Source organism: Callithrix jacchus, chromosome 9 (assembly GCF_049354715.1).
Source record: "Callithrix jacchus isolate 240 chromosome 9, calJac240_pri, whole genome shotgun sequence".
In the NCBI taxonomy this organism is placed as follows: domain Eukaryota; kingdom Metazoa; phylum Chordata; class Mammalia; order Primates; family Cebidae; genus Callithrix; species Callithrix jacchus.
Window position 1 is genome coordinate 103,326,325 of NC_133510.1, and position 16,739 is coordinate 103,343,063.

The 16,739-nt window shown below is 37.5% G+C and overlaps 1 protein-coding gene across 2 annotated transcripts in view; it reads left to right on the forward strand.

The window, feature by feature from the left end:
* The window catches only part of ACTR6 (actin related protein 6), a 23,896-nt gene continuing 7,157 nt past the window's right edge, over positions 1–16,739 (forward strand). For both annotated transcript variants that reach the window (XM_002752899.7, XM_009004443.5), the window contains exons 1-9: positions 1–124; positions 3,111–3,228; positions 3,791–3,859; positions 5,839–5,962; positions 8,243–8,378; positions 8,463–8,519; positions 10,401–10,499; positions 10,594–10,672; positions 16,385–16,556. In XM_002752899.7, the coding sequence (XP_002752945.1) occupies positions 57–124; positions 3,111–3,228; positions 3,791–3,859; positions 5,839–5,962; positions 8,243–8,378; positions 8,463–8,519; positions 10,401–10,499; positions 10,594–10,672; positions 16,385–16,556 (922 nt within the window). In that variant the 5' untranslated portion in view covers positions 1–56. The remainder of the gene's footprint in view (positions 125–3,110; positions 3,229–3,790; positions 3,860–5,838; positions 5,963–8,242; positions 8,379–8,462; positions 8,520–10,400; positions 10,500–10,593; positions 10,673–16,384; positions 16,557–16,739) is intronic.

A 16,739-nucleotide genomic window follows, 5' to 3' on the forward strand; every position in this document is an offset into this window, starting at 1 on the left:
GAGCAGAAGGGTCGGAAAGGGAAAACAACGGTGGCTGCGGTGTGGTTGGTGCCGAGATGACGACTTTAGTGCTGGATAACGGAGCTTACAACGCCAAAATCGGTTACAGTCATGAAAATGTGTCGTAAGTACTTTCTTTCTCCGAGGGGCAGGATATATACGCCTAGTGATGTCATGTGCCACGTTTCATCTCCCGACATCAATGAATTGCAAACACCCACGCGCGGCCCTAACTTAGCAAGAAGGATGCCCTGGTTGGAGCTGGATGGGTGGTTGTGATGCTTTGAACTGGAATTGATTTGGTTTTAGTTTTGGGTTGCGAGCCTCGGAAGTGGGATGTATGTTTTATTTCGTAACAGGAAATAGCCGTGGAAGATAGGCTTCTAGAGATGCTTTCCTGACAGAAGTTCATCGGCCTTTGGAAACTGGTCAGCGTGTTTGGGTGTTTGTGGATTTGCCTGGGGACAAGATTATAGGTTTCATTGGATTCTCAAAGGGTTCTATGACCCCCTAAAAAGTCTGAAAATCACAGCCCTAGGATCTAGAGGCTTTGAAGACTTTAGCCTCCTGGCCGACCTAGTTGAAACTACTGGTGTTTTGAAAAAGAAATGAAAGAGAGAAATCAAACTGAGTAGGAATGTCAGTTATTACAATCTTTCTGGAAAACGTTTTGGCAATGTGTGTCATTATCATTGTCTCAGAGGCTGGAGTGCAGTGGTGCGATCTTGCTTCATTGCAGCCTCCTCCACATCCCTGGTTCAAGCGATCCTCCTGCCTCAGCCAACCGAGTAGCTGGGATTGCAGGCGTGCGCCAACACTCCCAGCTAATTTTTTGTATTTTTAATGAAGATGGGATTTCACCGTGTTGGCCAGGCTGTTCTCGAACCCCTGGCCTCACGCAATCCGCCTTGGTCTCCCAAAGTGCTGGCATTACAGGCGTGACTGCACCCAGCCGACACAGCAATTCTATTATTACTTAGAGAATTAATTAGAAGTACTATATTTGTTAAGAGTAAGTACAAGGATGCTTTGTATTATTCATAGATATTGTGTAGAGGTAGCCAAAAAATGGGAAGCAAGCTAAATAATCAAGATTGGCTAAATACATCATAATACAAATACGAGATTGATAACAAATGCAGATTCTTAAAATTATGTATTCAAAGAATATTTAAACATGTAGAGAAAATGCTGACAGAATTATAAGTGAAATAGGTACAAAACATTTTTTACAGTATTATCCTAATGTCATCTCATATACATATACAGACACATTTGTATGCATACATGTGTATATAATTGATAATGGCTCTAGTTTGTCTTCCAAACCAGATTGTAAGCTCATGGCAGGCAGCAATCATTTAAAAAATAGTTGCTACTTTTGTACCCTATAACAGCATCAGTTTCCAACCTTTTTGGCACCAGGGACTGTTTTCATGGACATTTTTTTTATTTTTTTGAGACGGAGTCTCATTCTGTCACCCAGGTTGGAGTGCAGTGGCACAATCTCGGCTCACAGCAACCTCTGCCTCCCAGTTGCATGCGATTCTCCTGTCTCAGCCTCCCAAGTAGCTGGGATTACAGGTGTCCACCACCACACCTGGCTACTTTTTATATTTTTTAGTAGAGACAGGGTTTCACCACATTGGCTAGTCTGGTCTTCAACCCCTGACCTCAGGTGATCTGCCCGCTGCGGCCTCCCAAAGTGCTGGGATTACAGGCAGGAGCCACCGCCCCAGGCCTCATGGAAGACAGTTTTAATATGGGGGTGGGGGTATGGATGTGGGTGATGGTTTTGAAATGAAACTGTTTTCAGGTATTAGATTCTCACAAAAAGTGCACAAACTAGATCCTTCATATGCGCAGTTCAAAATAGGGTTTGTGCTCCTATGAGAATCTAATGTTACAGCTGATCTAACAGGAGGTTCAATTTAGTCGCTTTCATCTCTGCAGTGACAGAAGCAGTACTTACCTGTAAGGATTTCTTGAGTATTGTTGGAGAAAGAAAGGGTCCAGTATAGAACTTATTACATACTGAACTTAACAAAAAAGGGAGGGCATTTTTCTTTTATATTATTATTTTAAAATAGAGACAGGGGCTGGGCGAGGTGGCTCGGGCCTGTAATCCCAGCACTCTGGGAGGCCGAGTCAGGTGGATCACAATGTCAAGAGATTGAGACTATCCTGGCCAAGTTAGTGAAACCCCATCTCTACTAAAAATACAAAAATTAGCCAAGTGTGGTGGCAGGCACCTGTTGAACCTGGGAGGCAGGGGTTGCAGTGAGCAGAGATCATGCCTGGTGACAGAGTGAGACTCCATCTCAAAAATAAATAAATAAAAATACAGCAGGTCTTGCTCTGTCCACCCAGGCTAGCATGCAGTAGTAGGATCATAGTTCATTGCAGCTGCAAACTCCTGGGCTCAGCAGTCCTCCTGCCTTAGCCTTCCAAGAACGTAGGAGTATAGTTGTTCATCACCATGCCTGCCTGATTTGTATTTTTATTTATTTTAACTTTTTTATAATTTTTTTGAGACAGAGTCTTGCTCTGTCACCGAGGCTGGAGTGCAGTGGTGCGATCTTGGCTTACTGTAACCTCTGCCTTCTGGGTTCAAGCAATTCTCATGCCTCAGCCTCCTGAGTGGCTGGGACTACAGGCATGTGCCACCATGCCTGGCTAATTTTTGTATTTTTTTTTTTTTTTTTTTTAGTAGCAACAGGATTTCACCCTGTTGGCCAGGCTGGTCTCGAACTCCTGACCTAAAAATTCAAGTGATCCACCTGCTTTTGCCTCCCAAAGTGCTGGGATTACAGGCACGAATCACCACACCCAGCCTTATTTTTTATTTTCATAGAGATAGTATCTGGCTATGTTGTCTAGGCTGGTCTTGAACTTCCGGTCTCCAGTGATCATTCTGCTCCCAAAGTGCTGGGATTATAGGTGTGAGCCTCCACTCCCAGCCTTTTGTATTATTTTAAGACAGAATGAGAAACGCTGGATATACCAATCTTAGGATACACTAATCTTTTGGCATCAAGAGTAATGGTTAAGTAAAGATGTTTTGGTGAGCTAAACATTTAGGGAATAATTATTTGTTTCCTTATTTCTAGGGTTATTCCTAATTGTCAGTTCCGGTCAAAAACAGTACGTCTTAAAACTTTTACTGCCAACCAGATAGATGAAATAAAAGATCCTTCTGGACTCTTTTACATCCTTCCTTTTCAAAAGGTAATCCAATTTATTATGTTTCATTTCTAGCATTGTAGACCTAAACTTTAAGATCATCTTAAATTGTATTTAGAAAAGGCTATGTGTATATATGTATGAAAATATTTTTAGATCTCTGAAAAAACATGACTTACATTTTAACTACAATCTAATTTAAGCCAAAAATTAAAATTTAATTATTTAGGTAAAGATAAATGACTATGATTTAGTTACTTATTGTGAGTACTGGTTTTTACTTAGGTTAAATCTAAGTTGTATGCACATATTAATTTAAGAAAATAAGTATAGGGAAGCAACTCTATATACTGGTGTGTCTTTTGAACCCCTACCATTTTAGTTATTGTATTTTTGTGGGTTTTTTTTTTTTTAACTGTTTAAAGGAGAAAAGCATACTACTATAATCGGTTTGAAATTCATACAGCATCACACTGGAAATAATAACCAAAGATAGAAATCAGTGCTTTAAAATCTGATTTTTAAACATTATTCAAATATTTAGAATCTGATTTTTTAAAATTATTAAAATATTCTTGATAATTAAATTTATAAAAACATTTTTTAGGGCTACTTGGTGAATTGGGATGTTCAAAGACAAGTTTGGGATTACCTTTTTGGAAAAGAAATGTATCAGGTAACAAATTAGAGTATGTATTCAAATTCTATTTCCATGTCTCATTGTAATGAAAAATTAGAACTTATATTTTAAGATTTATAAACTTATGTTTATGTTCTCAGCACATATTTAAGCCACTTTTAAAATAAATATTTAATAAATGCAAGTGAACAGAATTTCTGTGTTGAAGTGGAGGTTGAATATAGGCTATATGAAACTCAAAATTTGACTTCAGATTTCTATTATTAGATCAATTCACTATATCATCTTAATTTTCACAGTAAATCATTTTTGCTTACATATCTAAATATGTGAATATTACAAGAGGAGTTTGCTTTTAATATCTATAAGGTGATTATAGGTATACAGAGAAAATTTTCAAGTTTTAATAATTCTCAAGAATGTGTGGGAGAGAATTACATAAACTTGAATATCTTAAGCTTCTTGCCCTTTTTCTTTTTTTTTTTTTAATTTAAAACATCTGCAGGCCATGCATGGTGGCTCACGCCCGTAATCCCAGCACTTTGGGAGGATGAGGCGGGTGGATCACCTGAGGTCAGGAGTTTGAGACCAGCCTGGCCAACATGGTAAAACCTTGTCTCTACTGAAAATACAAAAATTAACCAGGCATGGTGGTTACACACCGGTAGTCCCAGCCACTCGGGAGGCTGAGGCAGGAGAATTGCTTGAACCCAGGAGGCGGAGGTTGCAGTGAGCCAAGATTGCGCCACTGTACTCCAGCCTGGGTAAGACTGTGTCTCAAAATAAATGAATAAACAAATAAATAAAACATCTGCAAGTATTTTTTTAATGTGATTTTCTTTTGTTTCTTTAATAGAGATAGGGTTTCACCATGTTGCCCATGCTGATCTCAAACTCCTGGGCTCAAGTAATCCACCCAGGCGAAAGCCACTGAACCCAGCCTCATTTTCTTTTCTTGTTTTGTCCTTGTCTTTGTCTTGTCCTGTCCTATTTTTTGTTTTTTGTTTTTTTTTTTTGAGACGGAGACTCGCTCTGTGGCCCAGGCTGGAGTGCAGTGGCGTGATCTCAGCTCTGCAACCTCTGCCTCCCGGGTTCAAGTGATTTTCCTGCCTTGGCCTTCTCAGTAGCTAGGACTACAGGTGCACGCCACCGTGCCTGGCTCTTTTTTTTTTTGTACTTTTAGTAGAGATGGGGTTTCACCATGTTGGCCAGGCTGGTCTGGAACTCCTGACCTCAGATGATCAGACCACATTGGCCTCCCAAAGTTCTGGGATACGCAGGCTGAGCCATCGCGCCTGGCCTTGGTTTCTTTTTATTTAGAAGCGTAACAATAGCCCCAATACTCATTATATCATTCATTAATTTTTCCACAATTATCTTTAAGCAATTTCATGGTAACATTTTATTTTCTCTTATTTTTTGAGAGACAGAGTCTCACTCCATTGCCCAGACTGGAATGCAGTAGTGCAATCATGGCTCACTGCAGCCTCAATCTCCCATGCTGGAGCAGTTCTCCTATCTTATCCTTTTAAGTAGCTAGGACTACAGGCATGCACCGCCATACCCTGCTTATTTTTATTTGTTATTATTATTTTTAGAGATGCCCCACTAATTTTTATTTTTTATTATTATTTTAGTAGAGATGGGGTCTTGCTATGTTGATCCATCCACCTCAGCCTCCCAAAGTGTTGGAATTACAGTCATGAGCCACTATGCCTGGCTGGCACCTTAATATTAATGCTACCTCTAAGAGAGATGAAATTATATAATAATTAAGTACATGGAATCTATAACTAGACTCCCTGAGTTCAAATCTTATCTCTGTGATTAAATAGCTCTATGAACCTTGGTCACTTATTTAACTTTTCTGTGCCTCAGTTTGCTCATCTATTAAATGGGGATAGTAAATGAGACTTATCACAATTATTGTGAGGATTAATTTTGTTTGTATATGTAAAACAGTTGTTAATTATCACTGCAAATTATAAAACATTTTGGAATGTTTTTTCCTGTAGGTTGATTTTTTAGATACCAATATTATTATCACTGAACCATACTTTAACTTCACTTCAATTCAAGAATCAATGAATGAAATTCTATTTGAAGAATACCAGTTCCAAGCAGTATTAAGAGTAAATGGTGAGTTCAAGTTTTCACTGAAATTGAGTTATATGACTATGGATATGAATAGGTTAACATAAAGTTCCAAAATACTAAGTGGCATTCTTGGCTGGTGCAGTGGCTAACACCTGTAATCCCATCACTTTGGGAGGCTGAGGTGGGTAGATACTTGAGTTTAGGAATTTGAGATCAGCCTGAGCAACGTGGTAAAACGTTATCTCTACAAAAAAATACAAAAATTAGTTGAGCGTGGTGACACACACCTATAGTCCCAGCTACTTAGGAGGCTGAGGCAAGAAGATCACTTGAGCCTGGGAGGTTGAAGCTGCAGTGAGCTGTGATTGTGCCAGCCTGCATGATAGAGTGAGATCTTATCTCAGGAAAAAAAAAAGAATTGAGTTATATGAAATGTGAATATGGATATGAACTGAGTAAAGAAACTCTTTAAGTTTCAGAATACTAAGTGGCATTTTTTTAGATATGAAGGAAATAAGACTTGGAATTTTTTTGTTTTTGTTTTTGAGAAGGCGTTTTGGTCTTGTTGCCCAGGCTGGTAGGCAATGAAGCGGTCTTGGCTCACAGCAACCTCTGCCTCCCAGATTCAAGCAATTCTCCTGCCTCAGCCTCCCAAGTAGCTGGGATTACAGGTGTGTGCCACCATGCCCAGCTAATTTTGTATTTTTAGTAGAGATGGAGTTTCACCATGTTGGTCAGGCTGGTCTTGAACTCCTGATCTCAAGTGATCCACCCGCCTCTGCCTCCCAAAGTGCGAGGATTATACGTGTGAACCACTGCACCTGGCAAAACTTGGAATTTTAAAACTAAATAGACCCTTAAAGATTATATAGTCAGATATCGCTCCCTTTAACTTTTTACTAATATTTATTTCTAATGAAGTTACTAGCCACATATTTCTCACTTCTGAAAGATTCTGAGGTAGTTGTCTTTTCTGTTATTTATGTGTTTGCTATTATTATTATTTGTTTTTGTTAAGTCAGGATCTTGCTCTGTTGGCCAGGCTGGAGTGCAGTGGCACAAACATGGCTTACTGCATCCTCTACCCCCCAGGCTCAAGGGATCCTCTTGCCTCAGCCTCGCAAGTAGCTGGGACCACAGGTGTGCACTGCCACGTCTGGCCATTTGTTTACTTTTCGTTAAGACAGGGTCTCATTTTGTTGCCCAGGCTGGTCTCAAACTCCTGGACTCAAGTGTTCTTCCTGCCTCGGGCTCCCAAAGTGCTGGGATTATAGGTGTCAGCCACAGCACCAGGCCCAAATCTTATTGTTTTAAATAATGTTAGTAGCCCAGGCTGCCGGTGTGAGGGAGAACAATCTGTAAATATTATCTATAAGCAAGGCTTAGATTCCATGGCATGATTATGTACAATGAAAGTATTTAAATATTTAACTTTGAGAATTTAAGTCCATAAAAGCAGCCGTATGTGCAGTAATTAAGGGCACAATCTCAACCAGGTGCAGTGGCTTATGCCTATAATCCCAGAACTTTGGGAGGCCAAAGCAGCAGGACTACTTTATGCTAAGAGTTTGAAATCAGCCTGGTCAACATAGTGAGACCCCATCTCTACAAAAGAAAAATTTAAAAATTTACCAGGCATGGTTGTGCATGCATATAGTCCCACCTACTGGAGAGGCTGAGACAGGAGGATCACTTGACCCCAGGAGGTCAAGGTTGCAGTGAGCCATGATTGTTACCACTGGGAAGATGTTACTGGCATCTCATGGGTAGAGGCCAAGATACTGTTAAACATCCTGTAATGCATAGGAAGGCCCTCTACAACAAGGAGTTATCCAACCCCAACTGTCAGTAGTTCTGAGATAAAGAAACCCTATTCTAACGACATACTGCCTAGGTTTGAATCCTCACTCTGGTACTTCTTAACTCTGTGACTTTGAGTACATTACTTAACTTCAGATTCCTTATCTGTAAACTGGGATTGTTGTGAGTATTAACACACTTATTATACATTATACAGATTTTAGAATAGAGTCTGGCATGTAATAAACGATCAGTTAAGATGAGCTGCTGTCGGAGTAATTATTTTAAACCTTGGAGTGAATATTTACCTTTTTATTATGTTTACCATGTAAGTGTGATGTTTTAAATTAAAAACACTATAAAGATCTTTTGACAGTTATGAATAGTATTATAAATTAACATTTATCTTGTAATTAAAGGGAACATTTTTGGCTTTGTGCTTGTCTTTGTTTTCTACCATTTTAATTGCTTTAAACTAGTGTTATATTTTTATTCATTTTTTCTTTATCTTTTTTTTAATAGCTGGGGCTCTCAGTGCACATAGATATTTCCGAGATAATCCTTCTGAATTATGCTGTATTATTGTTGATAGTGGATATTCCTTTACACATATAGTTCCTTATTGTAGAAGTAAAAAGAAAAAAGAAGCAATTATTCGGTGAGTTGCATTTAATTTTCATGTTGTTTCTAAAGATTAAACAGAATGATATGTGCAGTAATCAAATTTGAATTATCCTTTCAGGATAAATGTGGGAGGAAAACTCTTAACCAATCACCTAAAGGAGATCATATCTTACAGGTGATGCTTACCTTCAATTCTTTGGGAGGATGGGGCTCTGGGGATGAACTTTTTAAAGTAATTTAAGATTATTCCTTACTTTTAAGACTAGGCATATGGCTCACACCTATAATCCCAGTACACTAGGAGGCTGAGGTGGGTGCATCACTTTAGTCCAGGAGTTTAAGACCAGCCTGGGCAACATGGTGAAACCTCACCTCTACTAAAAATGCAAAAATTAGCCAGGTGTGATGGTGCCCTGTAATCCCAGCTACTTGGGACGCTGAGGCATGAGAATCACCTGAACCAGGAGGTGGAGTTTGCAGTGAGCCCAGATGGCACCACTTCACTCCAGCCTGGGTCACACAGTAAGACTGACTCTCTCAAAAAAAAAAAAAAATTGTGAATCTTGTACATTAACATATGTTACTATTTTTAGTTTTATTGTATTTAAAACATAAGTAGAATTCTTAAATCTCAATTTCTTGTTACATTAACTTTGGATGGTATCATACCGTCAGCATCCCTTTGCTCCCTTATATGCTCCCCCACAGTGTTGCTGACCCTTGGCAGCCACTGATTGATTGGCTTTCTATCACTATATGTTTGTTATTTGAAGAATGTTAGTTTCTTTTTGTTTTCTTTTTACAATTTTATTATTATGATTATTGTTATTTGAGGCAGGGTCTCGAAATGTTGCCCAGGCTGGTCTCAAACTCCTGGGCTCAAGAGATCTCTTACATCAGCCACCCTTTGCAGCTGGGATTACTGACCTGCATTTCAGGCTCCTGAGCTTGGCAAGAATGTTACAGTCTCAGATAACTAGAAGGAGGATACTGACTGTTACCAACACAAAAAAGTAGATAAATGTTTCAGGTGATAGATATTCTAGTTATCCTGATCTGATGCACTGTATGGGTTTCTTTTTGATTCTGAGCCAGGGTCTTACTCTGTCACCCCGGCTGAAGTACAGTGGTGTGTTCATGGTTCACTGCATCCTCAGCTCCTGGGCTCAAGCAGTTATCCTGCCTCAGCCTCCCCAGTAGCTGAGATCACAGGCATGTGCTACTTCACCTGGCTACTTTTTGTATTTTTATGTAGAGACAGGTTCTTGCTATGTTTCCCAGGCTGGTCTTGAACTCCTGGGTTTAAGCTATCCTCCCGCCTCAGCCTTCCAAAGTGCTGAGATTACAGGTGTTGCCACAGCACCCAGCAAAACATCACTGTATACCCAAGAAATATGTATAATTATCACATATCAGCTTAAAATAATATACATATATGTTTTAAAGGATACCGGTGAGAGAATGAATACTGGTATGGCCATGCCCAGTCATGCCATACATTTAGCAATTTTTTCATTAAAAATAATTGTGGCCAGGTGCAGTGGCTCACATCTGTAATCCAGCACTCTGGAAGATCAAAAAGTTTTTGTTTATTTTTAAACATGCTTATTTCTATAGTAAGCCGATGTTTTCTTTGATTTTCTTGTCAGATATTTATTAAATAGCTTATATGTGCTTGGTACTATGTGCTGACTCAACAATACTTACATAACCAGAAAAGAAAGTACGTGGAGTTAAAGCATTGTGTAGCAAGATTCCATTCAGAACGGTTTGGTGGGGGAAGTTTACTCTTTAGTTAGAAAAACCTTCCCACTTAACACCTTTGTTTTCAGTTTCCTTATCTATAAATTAGACTAATACCTGCCCTCAGAGGAATAGTGTAGAAATTAATGGAAGTGAGAGTATTCCATAAGGTTAAAATTATTTTACATATTCAAGAATTTAATGTTTCAAAAAAATCGGTTGCCTGAAAATTTAATTCCAGAAAAAAATTTTGGATAATTGTAAATTATATGTAATTGTTTGTTTCAAATTTTGCAATTTTTATTTCTGTTAGACAGCTACATGTTATGGATGAAACACATGTGATTAATCAAGTGAAAGAAGATGTATGCTATGTGTCTCAGGATTTTTATAGAGACATGGATATTGCAAAGTATGTATAATGATAATTTAAGAATTGGAAAGTAGATTGTTGGGGATATTACACATAATTAGAATATTTCATAAATTTCAGTTTTGTTTTCCAGGTTGAAAGGAGAAGAAAATACAGTAATGATAGACTATGTCTTGCCTGACTTCAGTACAATTAAAAAGGGCTTCTGTAAGGTAATTTTTAAAAACCATCAATGGCTGGTTGCTGTGGCTCATGTCTATAATCCCAGCACCTGGGGAGGCCAAGATGGGAGTTAGAGATTGGCCTGGGCAACAAAGCAAGAACCTGTCTCTATTATAAAATAAAAATAAAAATAAATCAATGATATTTCAAGTGATCACCTCTCGCTTGAAGAATTTCACATCCAGCTGGGATTGGCAGGGCCTTAGAGAGTTGATTTTTCTTTTGTTTGGCTTTTGTAGTTGTTGTTGTTGTTGTTGTTGTTTTGAGACAGCATCTCACTCTGTTACCCAGGCTAGAGTGCAATAGTGTGATCACAGCGTTCACTATAGCCTTGACCTCCAAGGCTCAAGTGATCCTCCTGTCTCAGCCTCCAGAGTTGCTGCAGTTGCAGGCTTGCGCTACCACACCTAGCTCATATTTGTGTTTTTTATAGAGATGGCACCAACATTGTTGCCTAGGCTGATCTCGAACTCCTGGGCTCAAATGATTCTCCTGCTTTGGCCTGTAGGTGTTGAGATTACAGGCATGAGCCACTGCTCCTGGCCCTTAGAGAATTGTTGATGACTACCTTCCTGCTAGCCATTTCACCAGGCAAAAGTGAATTTATTTAGAAAAAGTACTATCAGCCAAAAGATACCACATGGGACAAATCTGGAGATAAACAGTATCATTATGTATATTATAGTTAACCCATTTTTGTTTACTTAAAAATTAGTTTAAATCGAGTTAGAAATTGGTTATTATTGTGAAAATTATTGACATAGCTGACCCAGGGCCAAATTTCACTCCTGTTTGGTCTGGTATGATTAGATTAGAAAAGGGCAAAATCCAGTGGAGTTTCAAAGTGTCAAGAAGCAGTTTGTCGTGGATGTCAAAATAATTACTGTTTATCTTTGATAAGCTCTGATAAAATTACTTCTGTGTTTAGGTAAATGTGAAGTTTGCCTTTATGGTTACCAGCTTGATAAGGACTGTTGAGAAGTTAAAAATCTTTGGTCAGAAATATAAGCACATTTGCAAAAGGAGACATTTATGATAATATTCATTGCAGTGTACTTTAAAATAGTGAAAAATTGAGACCTGCCTAGATATCCACTAATGGAAGGAGAATAATTTTTGATATGTTCATATAATAAAATAATAAGCAGTAGTTAATCAAGTAGAGCTATATAAACAGCATGGATAAATCTCAGAAATCTGATTTTCATAGAAAAGCACATTTTAGAAAGCTATGTATACTTTCAGTCTATGCAGAATGATATATGTTCTCTTTTTTGTGAGAATAATATGTTATTAAGGTTTACATAAATATGAAGTAAAAGTATAAAAAAACTACGTGAATGATAAAACACCAAATAAGAGAGTGTCAGCTTATCTGTAAAGTTACATTAAGCTGGTTGGTGAATACATGGGTTTTATATAATTACTTATACTTAATATGCCTGAAAACAAAAACAAATTTTGGGGGTGCCAGATTATTGAGGTGAAATATGAATCAGAGTTCAGAGACTACTTGGGGACTTATAAAACTGAAATCATCATTTTATGTTCTTACAAACAGATCCTGGAGGCTGGGTGTGGTGGCACACACCTACCTATACTCCCCAGCAGTTTGGAAGGCTGAAGTGGGAGAATTGCTTGAGGCCAGGAGTTTGAGACCAGCCTCAGCAACAAAGTGAGACCGTGTCTCAAAAAAAAAAAAAAAAAATTAAAATTAACTGGGCATGGTGTCACACACATGTAGTTCTAGCTACCCAGGAGGCTGAGGTGGGAGGATCACTTGTGCTCAGGAGTTTGAGGCTACAGTGAACTACAATCATTTCACTGCACTCTAGAGCTGGGCAATAGAGCTAGAGCCTGTCTCTTTAAAAGCAAAACAAACAAAAAATAAAAACAGATCCTTAGGAAAGGACCTAGGCTGGCTTTCAGAAATGGGAATTGAGATGGATTATGGGATAAGGTTGCCTGCGCATCAGGTAGAGAGAAACTGTGGAAGCCCAAGTCCTAGCTAGCATATGGAAGGTATATATTTTTTTTGTTCTTTACAAGACAAGGAAAACTGCCCCAAACATTTAAATACCAAACCTTTCTTATTAGACACATTTGATCATTGTCATTTTTTATAGCTGATACCTTGTGGAAAATTTATGGTACTCTTTAGGGTTAATGGAGGTAAAGTAATCCTGACTTCTGCAGAGATGGTTCTGAGTAAAAATCTCAGTGATTTCTAGTCTCTTCAAACTTGACTGATCATTAGAATCTCCTAGGGCAATTTAAAACAAAACAAAACAAAACAAAACGTGTATCCATGTTCACAGTTCCTCTTCCTAGAATTGCTTATTTCATAAGTTTAAAAACTTAAAACTTCTTCCAGATGATTGGATAGTCAACAAGGAAATCTTTTTTTTTTTTTTTTTTAGAAAAATTCTCCTTTCCTGCAAATGACAACCTATTTGTTTATTGGACATTTTCTTCTAAACTCTGCCAGGTTCTTCCTTGCCAAATTATAAGCCTTGTTTTCTTGAGTCAGTACCTTATGCAATGAGCCAGTAGAGGTGTGGTTATTCTCCCAGTTGACCATTACTTTACTCATCTTTAGAAAAGGCAGAAGCCGTATAAGGTTTTTTATTGGCTTGTGACCTTGTGAACAGATCTGGTTATGGACTGTACTTCATTTACTCAGGATAGACTCTTGCTGATTCTCATATATAATGTGTATTTTAATAGCAGATGAGTGGACAAAGTCTGTTGGGACTGGGGTTTTGACAGATGATACACTGTTACAGCAAATGTTTCTTGTAGAAAGAATGGTTTCGTCTTAGTCAATTTTCTTAAAAATGTATACCTTATTCAGAGTCTGTTAAATCATCTTAATTTTTTAAGACTTAGAAACAGTTATATTTTATATATTGGGACTTTTGTATATTGTTTTGATTTTAATACTTGATTAAAATGAACATTTATCTGAAAGCCTTTATTCCTAGGATTTTGTTAACACTTGAACTCTGATAGTTTTAAGAATATTTTTATGTAGCTGGAAGAAAGTTACATACTTGATTTTCTAGCTCTAATGTTAATGGTTGTAACAATAGCAATAAAAATAAGATCTGTAATATCATAACAGATAACAACCGATAGAAATTCCAGTTTTCTTTCTTATCAGAAAGGAAGCCTACTAAAGTATGATGAATTTGACTGAGCTAAATTGAGAAAATCGTCTTCATTATTGATTACCACTTTCTACAGAGCTAATATAACATAAACTGACCATATCTTTAATTGTACTGGAACTAACTTTATGAGGGCTATGTAGTAATCATGACTTACATTGACATGTGACCTAAAGCAGCAGCTCCCAGTGACACACATTTCATTTACGTCTGAAATAGAAGTCTTTTTTAATTATACTCTTAAAAACAGAAACTACTTATACCAGATTACATTTTTTGTCTTGTTTTGAGATGGGGGTCTCGCTCTGTAGCCCTAGTTGGAGCGCAGTGGTACGATCACAACTCACTGCAGCTTTGACCTCTCAGGCTCAAGTGGTCCTCCCATGTTAGCCTCCCAAGTAGCTGGGACCACAGGCGGTCGCCACCACGCCTGGCTAAGTTTTTAAAAAGTTGTTTTTAGAGACTAGCTACCACGCTCATCTATGTTGCCCAAGCTGGTCTCAATCCGTAGGCTCAAGTGATCCTCCCACCTTGGCCTCCTAAAGTACTGGGATTATATGCATAGCCAGTGTGCCCTGCCTCCAGATTGCATGTTAATAGTTAATGGCTTTAGTCCTAACATTTAACAAGGATATCTAGTTCTGACTCTCTCCCCTAGTCATTTGATCCAGAATAAGTCACATGATCCTCTTCTGTCAAACAGGACTGTAAACTAGATAATCTCTAATGTTTTGTCAACTGAAATTTTCTAAGTCTGCATCTATCTCAGGTTATTTTGAATGTTGACAAATTAGTTATATCCCTTAAAGTCAAGCCAATGAATGGCTGGAATTTAATGAATTTGTAAATTCATAGGAAAGATTTTCCATTCTGTCTAAGAAGGAAGAGTATTTCTATGAGGCATAATATTTTTCTCTTTTTTACTATAGCAGTATTTTGGGTTAAAAGTGATTTACAGTTTTCTGGTCTTCTTAGAGTATTTGAATATTGTATACTTCTCAGGATATTTTTTATTTAAAAATAATGTTTTGAGCATGGAATTCCAAATGATCAAAATCTATTTATATCCAGATTATGAGTGGTAGTATAGTGGAAGGAATATTTTGTATGTGCTTTGGGTTATGATGTGAATGACCTTGAACAACTAATGTAGCCTTGCAGGGCCCAATTGCATCATTAATTTAAAAGGAAAATATGCCCATCTTACAGGGTTATATGAGAGTTCAGTTCATGTATGTAATATGTTTAATGAATGACGTGTTGTTGTCTTGAATGCTGTTATTCAAGAATTTGAGTAGCCACTGTATACCAGGTACTTTTTTAATGCTAGTTAGTGGATATGTGATGGTGAATAACAGTATAAGCCAAGAGGATAATATGGGGTGATAGAGAATGGTGAAGGATCCTTTTATTTGGACATCAGAAAAAACCTTTCAGGAAGCTGAAATCTGAATAGAGAGTAGATGGCTGATTATATTAAGGAATCTATAATATTCTTTATATATTACTCTTTAATAACACGTTGCTAATATTTTAATATATTTTAAGTATTTTTATACTTACATAAGGGACTGGAACCTATCCTTTTATGGGAGGACAACTGCATTTATAAGTCAAATGAAATGAATGTCATTACCTGAATCTAGGAAAGCTGATAGTTGTAAAATTAAGAGGGACCATTATTTTAATGATCTAGAATATTGTGGAGAGACATTATTTTTCTAGCCCCATCAGCTACAGCTCACAGAATGGGTGGGTTAGCAGAAAATAAATAATAAGAAAATATGAGTCATGGTTGTTTAAAGTTTGTTTGTTGTACATAGGCCTCATACGTATAAAATTAGCATTATGAGGTAATTTCAAGGATAAGGACCATGGTCTTGCTTAAATCATTTGGAAACTAATTTTGAATAGAGATTGAATACATAGTAAAGAAAGGTAGAGATGTAGGCTTTTTCCAGAAGGAAAAGGGAAATCCTAATAGAGCCACATATACAGTAAACACCTAAATTAGGGGAGTGAACATAGGCAGTAGTAGAAACATAAGACATAGTACTATGTTTTTTATTTACACTGTGTTCTTTGTTCCCTAGAAACTAGAATCATTGTACCATTATAGTTAGATTTTGAAGTTCTCTCTTGTCTGTTTTCCCTTTTTTTCTTGGTATTTTAATTTTTTATTTTTAAGAGACGGGGGTCTCACTATGTTTCCCAGGGTAATCTTGAACTCCTGGGCTCAAGTGATCCGTCCACTTTTGGCCTCCCAAAGTGCTGGGATTATAGGCATGAGTCATGGTGCCTGGCTCTCTTTGTATTTTAAAGTTCATGGAATAAAGCTTCCAAATTATCTGTGAAGGAACAGCCATATTAGCGTCAGTAATTATTTAGTTATGTTTTGTGTGGTTTGGGCAACAGTAAAGGCAACCACATTTTTTTAAATTTTGAGAATCTTGAAACTTCCAAGAACTAGTTATTATTAGTCATGTGAGCTAGATAATGTAACTTAAACTATTAATCTTCTTTTTCTTTAAGCCCAGGGAAGAGATGGTGTTGAGTGGAAAATATAAATCTGGGGAACAAATTCTTCGTCTGGCCAATGAGAGATTTGCTGTTCCAGAAATACTCTTTAATCCTTCTGATATAGGCATTCAAGAAATGGGAATTCCAGAAGCTATTGTCTATTCAATTCAGAATCTACCTGAAGGTACATAAATGCTAAAGAATTGTAATTGCTTAAAAACATCATCTTATGAACCCTGTTTCTTCTAAATAATTTCAGGCAAATTGGTGAGTCTGTTTTATTTGCAGAGATTTCTAGATCCCATAATACACTTAAATAATTATTGATTTGGCCGGGCACAGTGGCTCACGCCTATAATCCCAGCAC